Source organism: Nuphar pumila, chromosome 15 (genome assembly GCF_984573655.1).
Source record: "Nuphar pumila chromosome 15, dmNupPumi1.hap1.1, whole genome shotgun sequence".
In the NCBI taxonomy this organism is placed as follows: Eukaryota; Viridiplantae; Streptophyta; class Magnoliopsida; order Nymphaeales; family Nymphaeaceae; genus Nuphar; species Nuphar pumila.
The window spans coordinates 35,855,409-35,873,853 of record NC_143263.1 but is presented as its reverse complement, the minus strand read 5'-3'; the positions used below and the strand labels follow the sequence as shown (position 1 = coordinate 35,873,853).

Genomic DNA, 18,445 nt, shown 5'->3' with positions numbered 1-18,445 from the left:
GTAACCATCATATGATAATCGGGTCTCAGCCCGCTCAAAGTTTGTTGCACCATATTTTTGTCACAGACCGCGCAACCCACGATGGCCAACTGATATGTGGTAGTTTTCATTTTGTTAAAGTACTCCATGACAATCATGGAGTCCTTTCTCAGCATTTGAAACTCTTTCTTTAAAAATAGAACTCTAGCCTGAGAAACTTGAGAATACGTCTATACAAGACGATGCCATAACTGCATAGCTGAGCAGTCATCTGGGATTGCCACAAGCACCTCCTGTGACAGGGTGGAAGTGAGGTAGAAAACCAAAGCCTGATCTCGCTTCATTCAGGATATATACTTTGGATTTCTAACAAAAGTAATAGAAGTGTCACCCTCTCCAGTCTTGTCATCTTATGATATGAACTATGGAGGAACAAGAACAGAGCCATCTAGATGTCCAGAAAGATCCTGACTTCTTATGAATGGGATAATTTGTCTCTTCCAGGTTAGAAAATTAGAATTGTTCAGTTTCTCAGATACAAGTTGGAAGAAAGGCTAGATTAAGAAGAAGAAAAGGAATCCATAGGTGATTGAAGGCGAAAACAAGGTAGAATTAGAAACAAGAGAGGAGCAGAACAAGGAGTAAAAGACGAGAAGGTTCACTTTAAAGCCAATAAATAAAATTCAGAAATAAAAGTCAGAACTGATATTCTAATTTCAGAGAACTCGACTGCCTTTTTTTTTTAATACCGCAGACCCGAGACAGAAACCTAGGTTATGCAGTAAACTGATCGGAATAAAAATCAATCAATAAAAAAAATATGTTATTTGAATGTAACATGTTTTCCTTTTCAAAAAATGCAAAGAAGAATAGAAGAAAAGAAATTCGAGAAGAAAGAGATAATACTAACTAATCAAAAACATATCTGATATTTTACTCAGATCTACTTTAATCTAAAGAAAGTGAGGAGGAACAATATGGACGTGATATCAACTTATGAAATAACGCAAAAGATCAAATTTGCTCTTGCGTGATTATAAGAAAATGTTAAGTGAGATTATCACGTCAAACAGTGTGAAAAAAGAATAAGAAGAATAAAGAGAGAGATCTAATATAGATTTTAAAAATAGGAAAATATGTTGGCTTAAAAGGATTCAGAAAGAATAAAGAAAATAGAAGAATAGGTAAGATCAGATTTGAGAAATACCTTGGAAGAAAATGCTGGAGAGGCTCATAAGAAGGATATGATCTTCAGAAATTGATCTTCAGCTCTGATACCATGTTAGAAAATGGTATTCTACCATTCAAAACACAAGATGAGGCATAGAGAGGAGAGAGAGACTCTGCAAAAGAACCCAATTAGGGTCCGCGGTATTGACTTCCCATTAAGTATATACTGGTACAGTTATTAGGGTACGAAAATACCCATTACATAACAGGTTAAAATTATAACATGCCATTAATGAGCATGTGTTTAAATAAAACAGAGTTGGGTTTGGATCCTGAGATCCAAGCCCAATCGTGAATGATGACGTCTTTTCAACTTTTACACAATTGACCCCATGTCTAATACAACATTAAAATAACTGATGGGGTTAAAACATGAATGCAAAATAAATACAAACAACAGATTACGTCTCTATGAATGATTATGTGGATATGGATATGGGTCTGAATCCGAGTTGTCACTCGAGGAAGCGGGACTGGAAAGCGAGACACTTCCAAAATTTTAGGAAGTGGGAAACGCAGGATAACTTAGAAGCGAACTAGGAATCGTCTCGGAAGCAACCTAAAAAGCGAGGAGGAAGCAAAAAAGAGAAAAAAAAAATAAAATAAAAACACAAAAAATCGAAAAAATAAGAGAAATCAAGAGGGAAATGAGATTCCCATTTAGGGAAAGAGCAGGGGGTTATGCTTTGCCCCTCCTAAATGGGAAGCACACTTCCCAAATTTTTTTGGAGCTTTTTAGCACGTTTCGGAAGCACCACATTTCGTACTTTCAAAACACGCTTCCCCATGTACTATGGGTTGTAAGATCCGGGTTTAAAAAAAAAAAAGGTTTTGGATCCAGGTTAGATCCCAATCAAACCCCCACCCCCCAATCTTTCTATTTAAACCCCCATAGGGGGGGGTCCCTTTAACGAAAAAAGGAGAAATCTCCCCCTTACACCTTCTCTCTCCCCCCAATTTTTCTCTCCACCCTGTGCCTTTCTCTCTCTCCGAGATCTCCCTGCACTCTACCCCTCTCTCCCAGGTACTCCTCTCCTCTTCTCTCCCTCCTCCCTAAGCGGCACCGCCAAGAGGGCATCAACCCTCCTGCCTCCCCCTTTCCCCGAGCGGCGTCGGCCCTCCTACCTCCCCCTTTTCTCGAAACGGTACCGACAAGAGGGCGCCAACCCTCTTGCCTTCCCCCTTTCCCTGAGTGGCACCGATAGGAGGGCACCAACCCTCCTGCCTCCCCCTTTCCCTGAGCGGTGCCAGCAGGAGCGCACCGGCCCTCTTGCCTCCCCCTTTTCTCGGGACGGCGCCGGCAGGAGGGTGTCGACCCTCCTGCCTCCCCCTTTCTCTCTATGTTTGCGCAGGAAGGAGGGGCGGCCCGCTTTCACACTCTCTTTTCCCCGAGCCCCTTCAAATGCAGTAAGATGATGCAACTGAGGGGACATACCGAGCTGGGCTCGGTTTGAACCGAGCCCAGTCTTATTCTCTACACTGGAGGACTGAAACTAGGGTCGGTCCCGTCCAGGTAAAGGGTCAGGCTTGGCCTGATTGCCGAGCCCACCCCCCCCCCCTTTTTTTGTTTTCCTCAGATGACCAGAACCGAGCCTGACTCGGTTGGGTCCAACCGAGTCTGGCTCGGTTGTGGCCTGCCCAACCATGGGCTGGCCACTGCCTACGGCAATGGCCCAGCCATGTTGGGCAAACTAGACCGAGTTGAGCTCGAACTTTACCGAGCTCAACTCGGTCCCCGTCTCCGTCCAGTCAATCTTAGCAGAGCCGAACCCGGGTAACACCGAGCCCCAGCTCGGCTCACCTTGATTCTAGACCCAGCTCAGTCGGTCGGCTTGAATCAGGGTCGAGTTCAACCCCTGCGACACAAACATGGCGTAATTGTATAACTTTAAAAAGAGTTACCTTGTTTTTACTTTCGCAGTACGACAAATACTTTTAGCGCACCCCATCAACGCAACGGACGTGCACACACACACCGAGGCACGAGCCTCAGTAAAGCTATATTCCTTTTACTTGCTATGAATGTAAGTGTATTTTTTAAATTATATGCAATAAGTATTTAATATATGACTTTTTATTGAAGAAAAAAGAAAAGGAAAAGCAGTGATTGAAGACGCGGAGGAAGAAAGTGTAGATGATGATGAGACAGATAATGAGAATGAAGAAGAACTCATTTATATGGATTCTTCAGATGATGATATTGAAAGCTTGGATATTGATGATAACGAGACATAAGATCCTAGACCCTAATTTATATCATAGGATTATGTTTTTTAGGTCCTTCATTTGAACTTATGAATGTTGTCACGGGCTTACTTTTTTTAATAAGCCAATGCGGCACGACGATCCTTCCTCACCGCCGCAAGCCTTTCTATCGCTCTGTCATGGGCATAGAATGCATCGCAAACCCGCGACGCGCCAAGCTGCCCAAAGTTGGTCAGCCTAATGGCTAAAGGCCGCGTACCAACACTTTTCAATATGCTGAATCATTGTCATTGGCCCTGTGCACTACCCCGTGCGTAGCGGAAGCTGATCAAGCACATTTCCAAATGTGCATTCCATGTAGTCCATATCGCTTAGTACATTGTTGTCCCATACCAGCTATCACTTTCGAAAGAGACATAAACTTTGCCTTAGCCTTGCGTGCCATGAAAGGTATTGCAGCTCCATGCGCACAACATAGCAAAACCTTGCCACCGAAGGAACAAGACCTTACAGTCCCCTGTCCGAAAACCAGCTGATGATTGAACACCATAGCGAAGATAACCACCCAAACTCATTCGTCGACGCCTAGGCATTCACTCACCTAGCCCTGAGTCACCATACTCGGTTGGAATCACCTAAGGTGATTCTTGGGGGAATTAGCCCTAACCCACACGCACCCTCGTGCGTCCAACCGCTACACGTGAAACATTCTTGCAAGCCGAGAAGTCCTTAACCAAATCTCCAAAGGCAACATCCTTTGATTCGCTGGCACTGCTTAACAGAACAATGCTCCACGTCTATGCCGCCACACAACGATGCACTAACAATGATACTGATGTCTATCGCATGTCATGCTACCATCGCACGTCACCGATCAAGCGAACGCATACCGCGTGTTCCTACACTTGATGTATTTTCCACTCAGTAGAGCTCTGCATTGCACATGCCCCATTCCGAAAGATCGGCCCGAGACATTCTTCCCCACCCAAATTCATTGTCATCCTCGACAATGTTTGTGCAAGTAAGAACACAGTCTTCACTGATATGTCAGTTTCCCTTTGTACTTATCTTTGGTTTACTCTTTTTCTTCAGCCTACTCAACTTGTTCTGAATTACATCCACCATCGTCCCAACCTTTAACACGCCAAGTCTCATTCTTTAATGCATCTTCGATCACTTAGACAACAATCTTCTACATTATCAACATCAAGCATTCTCTGCTCATGAGACCCCAGTGCAGTCTCAAACACAACGGGTCATCCTCGCCCACACGATAAACTTGTCGTTTTCATGCTCATGGTTGGGGTGCCTTCCAACCCCAACAAGGGCAAGTCCAAGCCCTATGTGGTCCTCACAAAGAAAGACGATCACTAATGTGTGCCACAGGGATATCAACTCCCTTAAGCACCAACTTGTGGTTTTTCAATGGTCCAAACTAGTCCTCAAGTGGGGGATGCTTTTTTGTGTATCACCCTAAAGTAGTCCTTCAAAGCGTCTTCCTTGGCACTCATCCTCACATGGGCACCTTTGACCCAACGATGAAACTCCCCTCTCGAAAGGAGCATGTTGTAACTCTCTCTCTCAGAATCAGTAAAACGTTCCCGCAGGAACCAACGAGTCACGAACAACAACTTTTTCTGCACACAATCCATTGAGGATCTGCCAACTCAAGTGATCAAAACAACGAGCATTTTGCTCAACGTGGGCACTTCGCTAACCCACAATCTTGAGAAAGTATCTAAAAGTTTAATTGAGTCTCACGTACCCTGTTAAAATATGTATATATATATATACATATACTTATATATATATATATATATATATATACATTCGTATATATATAAGTATATATATACATATATGTATATATACTATTTAGTGAAATACCCGATAGGGGTATTATTGTAAAACCACCAATGTACTTTTCTATTTTTTCTTTTTTACTTTTTTACTTTTTTCTTTTACCTTTTTTTCTTTTATTTTTTCCTTTTGTAATGACCACAAGGGGCCCCACACTTGTAGTCGTTGGGGCTCCAACGGTCAGATTTTTGACCGTTGGGGCTCCCAACGACTACAAGGGAGCCCCCTTGTGGTTCCTTTTTAGAGCCTCCCTCCTCTATAAATAGAGGAGGTATTCTCCTCTTGTAAGCATGGGTTTTTACACCCTTCTCTTCCTTTCTTCAATAAATCCAACTTATGACTTTAAGTCATTTTCTATATTTGAGAGTTTTGTGTGTGCACATTTGGTGTTTGTGTTCTTGGCTCTAGTAGTCACTCTTAAAGAGTGACTTTTTGCCCTATTGGTGCTTCCGCCTCTTTTCATTACATGGTATCAGAGCTCGGTTGGTGATTGGGCTTTTCCTTTGTCATCTTGGAACACGTGCCTCTCAAAGTTTTGAAGAAAGGAAGTATATTTGGTGCCGATGGAACGTGACTCTAAAGTGGAGCTTTCTTTCAAGCTAAATGGGTCCAACTATCTCATGTGGGCCTCCGCTATGGAAAATCATCTAAGAGGTAAGAAACTTTGGGGCTTTGTTATGGGAACTACTCCCGAACCCTCTCTTGTTCTTACCAAAATTGAAAATGAAGTTGAAAAAGCTTTAGATGGCGATGAGCGCATCAAAGCCATTAATGAACATCAATCCAAAATTGAGGATTGGGAAAGTAACCATGCCAAAATTTTGGCATGGTTTATGAACAATGTAGACCTTAAAAATTGTGCTAATATTGCCAAATTTAGAAGAGTCAATGAGGCTTGGTTTTTCCTTAAGGGTATGTATACCCAAAAGGATCTTGCTCGGCAATTTTTTTGTCAAGAAAAAATTTGTTCCACCCAACAAATAAATATGAGTGTCCGGGACTATTTTAGCTCTCTAACCCCTCTTTGGGATGAGCTTGCCCTTCTTGAGCCTAAATGGGTTGCTCCACAAGATATTGAACTAAGAAGGGAATAAATTAAAAAGGAGCACTTTTTTCAATTCCTTCATGGACTTCGCCCGGAATTTGAACAAGGGCATCTCTTCTCCATAGAAGCAAAGCCCTACCTATTGAAGATGCCCTTGCCGAGATTTGTCAAGAAGAAACTCGACTTGGCTTGAGCATTAGGAGAGATGAAGTTTTGGCCATTAATAGGCCTGGATCAAATGTTAAAGCATATAGACCTCCCCACTTTAACAAAAATAGCAATGGGCCTAGAAAGGGAATTATATGCCACTATTGTAATGAACCGGGGCACATTAGACCGGTTTGTCCAAAGCTTAAAGGAAAGGTTGCCGCAGTTGGAGAAAGTTCTCCAAAGAAGGAAGAAAGTACCAAAGGAGGAGATATCAAAGAAACTCTTAATCATATCTCCGAAGTTCTCCAACATCTTCTCAAGTCTTCTCCTTCAACATCCGGAGTCGCCATCGCCTACTCTTCATCACCTCCAGGTATGTGGATACTAGACTCTGGTGCTTCTTTTCATATGACATCTCATAAAAACTCTCTTTCAAATGTTTTTTCCGAACCCATGTCCTCCTATGTTTCAACGGCCGATGGAACGTCATTGAAAATTGAAAGTATTGGAACACGACTTCAAAAATTCTCAAAACTTTTTCGTTCCTAAAGTAAGAGTCGTTCCAAAAATTAATTTAAATCTCTTTTCCGTTTCCCAAATCACCGACCATGGATGCCAAGTCTCTTTCTCACCTAAAGATTGCACCGTGCAGGATCTCCAGTCAGGGAAGCTGATTGGGCAAGGCCATAGAAGGGGTGATCTCTATTTTATGGACTTTTTGACGCTTCCATCTAAGTCATCTTGCAATCTTGTTAAAGACAAAAGTATTGGAATTTGGCATGAGAGACTTGGTCATCCAAATTTTGTAAAAATGTCTCTTTTTCCTTTTTTAAACAATACTTGTAAAGACAATCACATGACTTGTAAAGATTGCATTTTTGGGAAATCTAAAGCTACTCTGTTTCCTCAAAGAAGTTACTTTACCACTCGGCCATTTGAACTTGTTCATTCCGATGTGTGGGGACCCTCCCCAATTTTGTCTAAAGGAGGTTTTTCGTATTATGTGGTCTTTATTGATGACTTCACTAGATTTACGTGGATATACTTCCTAAATCGCAAATCTGAAGTCTTCTCCTTCTTTAAAGAATTTCATGCAATGGTTAAAAATCAATTTTTGGGAAGTCTATCTATTCTTAGGTCCGATTCGGGAGGTGAATATATGTCTAATGATTTTCAAAGTTACTTAAAGGAAAATGGAATTTGTCATCAACGTTCGTGTCCCAACACTCCGCAACAAAATGGTCTTGCGGAAAGAAAGCATAGGCACATAATAGAAACTACAAGAACATTATTGATTTCAAAAAATATCCCAAAATCCTTTTGGGCCAAAGCGGTTCTAACCTCAACATATCTCATCAATAGAATTCCTTCATCCTCTTTGAAAAATCTTTCTCCATTTGAAAAACTCTACAATATGTCTCCCGATTATAAAAGATTAAGAATTTTTTGATGTAAATGCTTTGTTTTAACTCGCAAAAATGATAAACTTTCTCCTAGGGCTATTGAATGTATTTTCTTGGGATATGGCGAAAAACAAAAAGGATATCGATGCTTTGACATACTTAAGAATAAACTTTATATCTCAAAAGATGTCACATTCCTCGAAGAAGAAAATGGTTTTTCGCATCAACCAAATGAAAATATTGACTATTTTTTTTTATTTGACTTGTTACCTCAAGAAAACATCATAGATGATCATGTTGATCCTAGTGAACCTCTTAATGAAGATCTTGTTGAACATTCAAATAATGATCAAAACTTAGAAGAAAATGCTTACAAGTCTACTCTAGAAGGAATGAAAGAAATCCTCCTTGTGCCCTTGAAAGATTTTCTCAAAATGAGTCGATAGAAGAAACCTCTCAAAGAAGATCAAATCGCATTCCCAAGATACCAAATAGATTTGTTTCTTATGACTCTTTTTCTCCTAATTATCGAGCATGTCTTCTTGCTCTTCACTCCTTTCATGAACCATCTCATTACAATGATGCTAAACAATATGCTCATTGGAATGAAGCTATGGAGCTTGAACTTAATGCCCTTAAAAAGGCGCAAACTTGGGAAATCATTGATCCTCCCAATGGCAAGAAACCCATTGGATGTAGATGAGTGTTTAAAGTAAAAACTAAGAGTGATGGTTCATTAGAAAGATATAAGGCTAGGTTAGTAGCCAAAGGATATGCCCAAGAGTATGGGGTAGACTATGATGAAACTTTTGCCCCAGTTGCTCGAATGACTAGTGTTCGAGCCCTTATTGCTATAGCTTCTGTTAAAAAATGGTCAATCACGTTAAAAATGCATTCTTGAATGGTAATTTAAAAGAAGAAGTTTATATGGAACCACCTCCAGGTATGAATTTAAATGGAAAAGTTTTAAAATTAAAAAAGGCTTTATATGGACTTAAGCAAGCTCCTAAAGCTTGGTATGACAGGTTTAGTAATGTATTAATCAACTTAGGTTTTTCTTCTTGCTATACTGACACTGCTCTTTTTGTTAAAAGAACAGGTGACTCCATGATTATGCTTCTGTTGTATGTTGATGATATGATCATCACTGGGAATGACAAAAAGGGAGTAAATGATGTTAAGTCTATGCTAAAAGATACTTTTGATATGTCTGACCTTGGTTATTTGAGATATTTTTTAGGAATTGAAGTGGCTTATTCTGCACGAGGATACATCTTATCTCAAATGAAGTTAGCTGCAGAAATTTGTACCAAATCAGGAATATCTGATGAAAAGAAAGTTGAGACTCCCGAAGTTATCAATGCGAAACTAAGACTTGAAGATGGTGTTCTTCTTGAAGATCCAACTCCCTACCGTCAATTAATTGGATCCCTCACCTATCTATCCATCACCCGTCCTGACATAGCTCATGCGGTTCATGCAGCAAGCCAGTTTCAGCACGCACCTACCACGGTTCATATGGCGGCCGTAATGAGAATTGTGCGATATATCAAAAATACCATCTCCAAGGGACTCTTCTTATCCACTTCCTCATCTCTTGAATTGACTGCTTTTATTGATGTTGACTGGGGAGGAAATCCCAATGATCGAATCTCAATTACGGGTCTTTGTATTTTTTTAGGTGAATCACTCATCTCGTGGAGATGCAAGAAGCAACAGAAGGTCTCCTTATCATCTAGTGAAGCTGAATATCGGGCTATGACGATGACAACTACGGAAATTGTATGGCTCAGAAGTCTTCTTGGTGACATGGGCGTTCCCATTTCCACTTCCACCAAGCTTTGTTGTGATAACAAGAGTGCGATATACATTGCCAGCAATCACACCTTTCATGAGCGGACCAAGCATATCGAAATGGATTGTCACTATGTTCGAGACGAATATCTCAAAGGGACCATCACATTGCCATATGTCACTTCAGAGTATCAACTGGCTGACTTCTTCACCAAGGCGCTTCTAACTCCACAATTTATGTTCCTCCTTAGCAAACTTTCAGTCTTCTCCCCGTAAAGTTTGAGGGGGCGTGTTAAAATATGTATATATATATACATATACTTATATATATATACATCCGTATATATATAAGTATATATATACATATATGTATATATACTATTTAGTGAAATACCCGATAGGGGTATTATTGTAAAACCACCAATGTACTTTTCTATTTTTTCTTTTTTACTTTTTTCCTTTTTTCTTTTACCTTTTTTCTTTTATTTTTTCCTTTTGTAATGACCACAAGGGGCCCCACACTTGTAGTCGTTGGGGCTCCAACAGTCAGATTTCTGACCGTTGGGGCTCCAACGGTCAGATTTCTGACCGTTGGGGCTCCCAACGACTACAAGGGAGCCCCCTTGTGGTTCCTTTTTAGAGCCTCCCTCCTCTATAAATAGAGGAGGTATTCTCCTCTTGTAAGCATGGGTTTTTACACCCTTCTCTTCCTTTCTTCAATAAATCCAACTTATGACTTTAAGTCATTTTCTATATTTGAGAGTTTTGTGTGTGCACATTTGGTGTTTGTGTTCTTGGCTCTAGTAGTCACTCTTAAAGAGTGACTTTTTGCCCTATTGGTGCTTCCGCCTCTTTTCATTACAGTACCCAAAGGTGCAAATCCATCCAACTGAATCCAACGTGCATTTTCTGCATGCACAAGGCAAACGTCACGTTCTACCTATGAGCCTAACGCACAACTGGTAGGAATCTTTGGCTTATCTACGTTCCTTTAGCCAACTGAAGGGCAACCTTACACCTCTGTTTGTCATCGACAAGATGTCTTATACCATCCTACCAACATCTTGCTTCTGTGCTAGGACAACCACACTTCAGCTGCGAACATTTGCGTAACCAAGATAAACCATCATTGTCCTCTACAATGTCGCACACAATGAAAAACAAGGTCTCCGTGAATCTTTATGCTATGATGCCAATTCATCACGAGCTTACTTTTTCCTTCAATAAGTCAGTGCGGCGCAACGATCCTTCCTTATTGTTGCAAGCCTTTCTATCGCTTTGTCACGGACATAGAATGCATCGCAAACCCGCGACACGCCAAGTTGGCCAGCCTAACGACCAAAGGTCGCGTACCAACACTTTTCCATATGCTGAATCATTTTCATTGGCCATGCGCACCACCCTATGCGCAGCTGCCTAGCGGAAGCTGATCAAGCATATTTCCAAATGCGCATTTCATGTAGTCCATGCCGCTTAGTGCATAGTCATCACATACCAGCTATCACTTCCGAAAGAGGCACAAACTTTGCCTTAGCCTTGCGTGTCATGAAGCGTATTGCAGCTCCATGCGCACAACATAGTAAAACCTCACCACTGAAGGAACAAGACCTTACGGCCCCCAGTCTGAAAATCAGTTGATAATTGAACACCATAGCGAAGAGCATCAACCAAACTCATTTGTCAATGCCTAGGCATTCACTCGCCTAGCCCCGAGTCACCATACTCGGTTGGAATCACCTGATGTAATTCCTGGGGGAATTATCCCTAACCCACACGCACACCCGTGCGTCCAACCGCTACACATGGGACATTCTTGCAAGCCGAGAAGTCCTTAACCAAATCTCCAAAGGCAACATCCTCTGATCTGCTGGCACTGCCTAACTGAACGCTCCACGTCTGTGTCACCACACAGCAATGCACTAACGACGATATCAATGCCCATCGCATGTTGTGCTACCACCGCACGTCACCGATCAAGCGAACATATATTGCACATTCCTACACTCGATGCATTTTCCACTTATTAGAGTTTCGCACAACACATGCCCCATTCCGAAAGATCGGCCCAGAACAGTTGCAAACTTGTAATATTCTCATTTTGGACAGTTTTGGACAAATACACTAACATTTTGTTGTTAATGCTAATATGCATTTTCTGATGATGACATAATGTTGAGAAATTTGATTGTTAGTGATTTTGTTACTTAAGTTTTTATTGAATGCTCATATTTTATTTTTTAGATAATTACATAAATCAAGTTGTTGCATTAATATTACTTTTACACATTAATCTCATATTTTTCGGTATTCATTTGAGATTTTTTATTTCTTATTAGTTGTTGCTTCATCAATAAAGCATTTCTTTTATTTGTTTGTATTTGTAGATATTTTAAATGTTTTTTAGGTTTAAAAAAAATTTAAGGCTTACACTTTATGCCTCGCTTTAGCTTTTAGTGGAGCGCTATGCTACGCCTCAACGCTTTTCACAACATTGGTTGTAGTACTTAGTTACTTCGGGATGCTTAGCAAAGTTAAAGTTTGTAGTTTCTAGTCATGTGCAGGAGTGTGAGAATTGTATGTTGGCAAAAGGTAATGCCTTGCAATTTGGTTTTGAGAGAGAAATCGAAGAATCATTTGAACTTGCACATTCAGATGTATGGGGACCATCTTCTGTCTTGTCTAAAGGTAGTTCGTCATATTTTGCTACCTTTATTGATGAGTATACTAGGTTTACATGGATTTACTTTATGAGAAATAGAAATGAACTCTTTAAAAATTTCAAGAAGTTTTGTGCAATGGTTGAAAATCAATTCTCTACTGCAATTAAAGTCATTTGTACTAACTCTGGTGGAGAGTATATTAGTGGTATATTTGAGAGTTTCTTGGAGGATAAAAGAGTTTAACATCAAAAGATTTGTCCATACACACCTGAGCAAAATGGTGTGGCAGAAAGGAAGATCATGCATATTTTGGAGACTACTAGAACATTACTTTTTTATAGAAGGGTACCAAAAGAATATTGCACATATTATGCAGCTTGTATGGTAGTATACCAAATCAATCGTACACCATCAAGTGCACTTAAAGGTATATCTCCATTTCAAAAGTTGTATGGATTCCTTCCTTCCATTTTTCTTCCCTTGTCGCAAGGCAGCCGCCGAGACCCCCCTGCTATCAAGAGTCAAGACCTAAAGTACCCTTTATGTTAAAAGTTAAAACCCTAAGGGGTCTTTTAAAAAACTGATACCAAAAGTACCCTTTTAAAAAACTACTAACGGCATATATATGCTCCTTTTCGAAAATCCTGAAATACCCTTACACTAACACTTTTGAAAAAAACTCCCAAAATGTCCTTATAGTGAACTTGGAGTTAATAAATATATATATATATATATATATAAATTGTTGATATTTTCAAAATATCGCAATATTTTACCTTTAATATTGTTTTTCCATTTTATAGCTTTAATATCGCGATATTTTTAAAATATCGACGATATTTGTGACTATGGGATATACCTTATTTCAACAAGATTGAACCTAAGGAAAAGGTCTCTGATGACTTCTCCTTTCGTCTACCTTTTCTTGAGTCAAACGGGGTGGAGAGGAATGTAAGAATTTAGGGGGAGATAACTCAAGCTACATCTTCTCCACCTCAGGCACATCGTAGCTTTAGAGTTTCTATTCCTCCCACTCATTTTGTGTCATATAAGCCTTTCTCCCCTCAGCATCGCACTTTTCTTTCTTTAATTCAATCATATAACGAGCCTAGTTGATATGCAAAGGCAATCTCAAAGGAGGAGTGACATGATACAATGGCAAAGGAGTTAAAAGCTCTTGAAAAAATGCATGCATGGGACCTTGTGGAATGGATCTTCCTTCTAGAAAAAATGTAGTAAGGAGTAAGTGGGTATACAAAATCAAGACCGAGGTAGATGAATATTTTGAGAGGAGGTATAAGGCGAGACTTGTGGCTAAAGGCTAAAGGCTATAGTCAATAGTTTGGCATTGATTTTGTTAAAACTTTTGCACGAGTGGCGCATATGACCTATGTAGTCAAAGGCGTCTACTTGGGCTAGTTAAAGGAAAAACTAGGAATCAGCCAGATTCCTAGTTTTCCCATTCAGGGGTACCAATTTTCCTGCCTAGGCGCCGACTAGGCGCCATCGGTACCCTGCAACTTGTTATGTGCATTTTTTGCTTTTTTTAATTAATTTGTTATGTGTGTTTGTTTATGTAAATGTGACATTGAATTGTTGTGTGATGTGTCTTATTTTTTGTCAGGTTTTGTAATATAACAGGTTTACTATGCAGCTATGCTTCACAATAGTGGTATTTTGTACTTTGTGCATTTGTTGATTAATTTTATGTTGGATACATCTTTGTTGTTAATCTTAACAATATTTGGGCAGGTTTTGTAATAATAACATGTTTACTATGCTTGACGATAGCAATATCCTATGCTTCGTGCATTTGTTGTTGATTAATTTTATGTTGGATATATGTTTGTTGTTAGTTTTAGCACTTTATTTTAAGAATTTAGATTATTTTTAAATTATTTAGCATTTGTTGATAGTTGTTTGCTTTGCTTATTAAATTGTTTTTAATATTTGGGCGGGTTTTGGAATGTTCGACATGTTTTTTTTGGTCTATTGCTTATTGTTGATTGATTTTATCGTGCATACATATTTGTTACTAATTTTAGCAGTTCATTTGCATATTTTTTTAATTAAGGTACTGATTAATCCTCCTAGTCTTCGACCAGGTTTTTTAGGGGTCCACCGACTAGGCACCACCTAGCGCTTTTGACTACATAGCATATGACGACTATAAGAACTTTACTTGCAGTTGTTGCAATTCTTCAGTGGGATCTTTGGCAACTTGATGTGAAAATTGTTTTCCTGAATGGAGGTTTGGAAGAGGAGGTTTATATAAAGCTTCCTCAAAGGTATTCGGATCCTCATAGCTTTGTATGAGCTAAAGCAAGCACCACATGCATGGTTTGAGAAGTTTAGTAATGCAGTGAAATCCCTTAGCTTTGAGCATAGTCATCTTTGTTTTTATCCTCTTCCCAGCATGGAAAATGTATACTGCTTTTGTATGTTGATGATATGATCACCACTAGAGATGATGTCAGAAAATTGTTAACACCAAAAGGCCACTATATTTGAGATGAAGGATTTGGGATATTTGAAGCACTTCCTAGGCTTGGAAGTAGCATACTCTATTTGTCTCAACATAAGTATGCAACAGATCTAGTGATGAAGGCTAGGTTTGCAGATGATTGTAGGTGAGTGGCTACTTTTATGGAAGCAAATGTCTGGCTGTGAGCCTTAGATGGTGAGAAACCTGATGATCCTGTATTCTACGGGCAGCTTGTGGGGTGTTTAATATACTTATCACCAGACCTGACATTATATATGCAGTGCAGATTCTGTGTTTTTCTTGGTAGTTCCCTGATATTTTGGAAGAGTAAGAAGCAACAATGTGTTGCCTTGTCTACTGCTGAGACAGAATACATAGCTATGGCACAATTTACTGCAGAAATCATTTGGATAATATGGCTTCTTAAAGAACTTGGAGTGGAAGTTTGTGGAGGTACCCTTGTATTGTGACAACATTAGTGCAATTCATATTACCAAAAATCCTAAATTTTCCGAAAGAACCAAACATATTAAGATTGACAGTCACTTTACAAGGAAGGCTTATGAAGATGGTGTTATTTCGTTAGAGCATGTGAGAAGCACAAACAATAAGAAACCAAATTGCTCGAGTTATAATTTCAAAGGGAGAAGCACAAACAACAGAAAGCAAATTAACACAATGGTCACAATTCCGAAAATAAGCATGAACACAACTAACTCTGAAGCTATTCATTTCATCCCGAGGTCAGATTAGCAGCGCAACCAAACAAGGCCCTTGGTCTAGGGCTTCTCCTTCCTTAATGGACTAGAAAGAACGAAATAAAGAGCAAGCCAAAGAGGGCATTAGCAAGCAAAAAGCTAAACAAACAATACAAAGAATCGAACAATCATCAAGACCAAATTGGTTTTCGCTCGAAGAATAAACGCGGAAACTTTCAGAAGTGAAGAATATGAATCACCAAAGAATTTCAACAAGATGGTGGTGACGAAAAAAACTGTGGTGAAGAACCAAACCAACAATCTAACATGGGTGTGAATGTATTCCCAATTTTTTGCGGTATCGAGGCCGCGAAAGGAACTGAACCAGTGAATGAACTTGCAATTTCAGTGAAGGAAAAGTAGTTGGTTGGTGGTAAAGAGTGGTGATAGAAGGGATCGTGAATCACAAGAGGTTAAGAAAAAGGGGGGAAGCGCAAGGACCTCTTTGTGCAGCGTATCTCCAGTACCCGTCCGCCATATCAAGCTTCCTTCGTCCTTCCCTAAAGTTTTTCACAGAGAACGGTGGGCTTTTCAGCAGTAGCCCAACTCTCGCTTCCGAACTCTCTCCTTCGTCTCTTCTCGTTTCCGTAGTATTCCCTCCCTCCCAAAGCCAAATTAGTCTCACATAGGTTTTATTAGACTGCGTTTGGATACCGTGGAAAAAATTCTTGAGATTGTGAATTCTAAACAGCTCAGTATAATATTGTGAATTCTAAACAGCTCAGTATAATAAAACTAGGGTTGTGAACGGTTGGGATTCAGATGGGGATGTAGCCAATACCATGTTCGACCAATCGGATATTGGCTAAACGGATTCAAATTTGGTTTTGGATGTTGAAAAGCTCACACCAGATCCGCTTTTTATATGTAAATGGATTCCGATATCCATTGAACTGGTATATTTGTCAGTAACAAAAAATCAAAAACATATTCGATTATAATCCGGTATGAGTTTAGCTTACGAAATGTACCTAAGCGTAACTGAATTTGGACAGATATTGGATAAAATCCGATCCATTAACATCCCTATTCTTTTAGTCTCTCTCCTTTTTCTCACGGAAAAAAAACCACTTTTCCTTGTACACTGGAGAGTACACCCAGCTTCAGCCTCATGGCAAGGGACTGGCAACTATGGGTTTTGAACTTGTGACATGTTAATGAATCACTTATATTAAATGGAAGGAATTGTCCTAGTCCGGAGCAGGTTATATGTTACCCCCCCCCTCGAACAGGGCCGGTAGCTACATCTCATGTTCGGGGGGTCCCAATGAACGCCACGTATAAGATGCAGACCGGCTAGTATCCCCACATGTGTCTGCATCACACAGCATCGTAATTTGGTGTCGTCGCAAAGACTTAAGTACTCTTTACTGCCATTCTCTTCCTCTTCCTAGAACGAACCTAAATGCCCTTCATCTAGAAAACGAAAATGGCGGTTCGTGAAAAGGACAAAACTGCCCTCCATCGTGATCGCGCCAAAATTCTCAGCAAAGTTTGCATATGTAGCAAGCAAGCCTTATGTTGTAGGATTTAAATAGTTCAAAACAATCAATTTTCGCCCTAAGCAGAAAAGTTTACCGGAGCATACTTTGCCTTCATTTGTTGTCGCCGGATCATCTGTTTCCTTCATCTGTAGTCGCCGGATCATTCGTTGCCGCCGAAGCATCATTTCCTTTGCTCTGCTACCGCCAGAGCATCTGTTTTCGTCTTACGCGCAGTCGCAACATCGTTGCCACCATCTGTTGCGTATACGTTCTGACTGTTTCTTACTCTACAGTTGGAATACCCAAAATCCTATCATTTCGGTGAGTTTCGTGTAAGGTTTCGCTATGCAATCTAAAGGTTGCGATTTATACAACGATTTGTAAGTTTGAATCGGCGACGATTTATACATTCAAAGCAATAGCGATGTATGTTTATTAAGATACCTAGATTTGTACATAAGTTTGCTAAATCTTACAGCGATGTATACTTATGAAGCCAAATACTACGACGATTTGTAATCATGATGATCGTTTAATGTGTTATGAGGTTAGCAATGTCTGCGACTCATTAGAGAAGAAATACCCTGTCGTTCTATGGGTTGTGTATTAGAGAAATGATCCGCCAGTCCTATCTATCTCAGTTTTTGAAAGGTACCAAAATATACTTAAGATTGAGAATGATAAAGACAGGGGAAAAGCGTTGGAATTGTAGTATGCAGAGGATTATCCATCAGATATCGAGGCTGCGGACCAAAGGAAGAATGTTGAAGAACTAAAGATGCAAAGGAAGGATGACCAAGAGAAGGCGAAGCAAAGAAATAAGGAGGAGAATGAAAAGAAAAGCCAAAGGAAAAAGGCAGAGGAGAGGGAAAGGCAAAAAAAGAAAATTGAACAATCTAAAGGAGGATGCTAAGATGGAAACGTGGAAGCTGTTATTGGAGCATATAGCAATACGAAACATAGTAAAACTACTAAAGGAGGCGGAGGAGAGGCGAAGGCAATTGAATTAGGAGGATGAAGAGAAATAACGAAATAAGCTTCAGGATGAGGAAGAAAAGGAAAGGCGAAGGAGGGAGAAGGAGTTTGAGGAAGAGAAGGAAAGGCAACGGAAGGAGAAGGAGTTTGAGGAAGGGGAGGAAAGGCAAGGGAAGGAGAAGGAGGATGAGGAAAAGAAGAAAGAGAAAGGAAGGTGAAAGAGAAGGAGGAGGAGAAAGAAAAAGAAAGAGAAAGGAAGAAGCAAGAGGAGGAAGTGGATGAAAGAAGGAAACAATATGAGGAAGAGAAAGAAAGGCGGCGGAAGGAAAAGGCGGACGAGAAAAAGAAGGAAGGAGAAAGTGGAGGAGGAAGAGAAGGAAAGGGAAAGGCAGTGGGAGGCAGTGGACCAACCAGAAA

The 18,445-nt window shown here is 40.1% G+C and overlaps 1 protein-coding gene across 1 annotated transcript in view; it reads right to left on the bottom strand.

The window, feature by feature from the left end:
* Positions 1 to 16,177, bottom strand: part of LOC149815125 (RNA-binding protein 1-like) — a 67,653-nt gene extending 51,476 nt beyond the window's left edge. Inside the window, exon 1 of the mRNA XM_089990308.1 lies at positions 16,011 to 16,177. Within this exon, the coding sequence (XP_089846434.1) occupies positions 16,011 to 16,047 (37 nt within the window). The 5' untranslated portion in view covers positions 16,048 to 16,177. The remainder of the gene's footprint in view (positions 1 to 16,010) is intronic.
* Between the last annotated feature and the right edge of the window lie 2,268 nt (positions 16,178 to 18,445).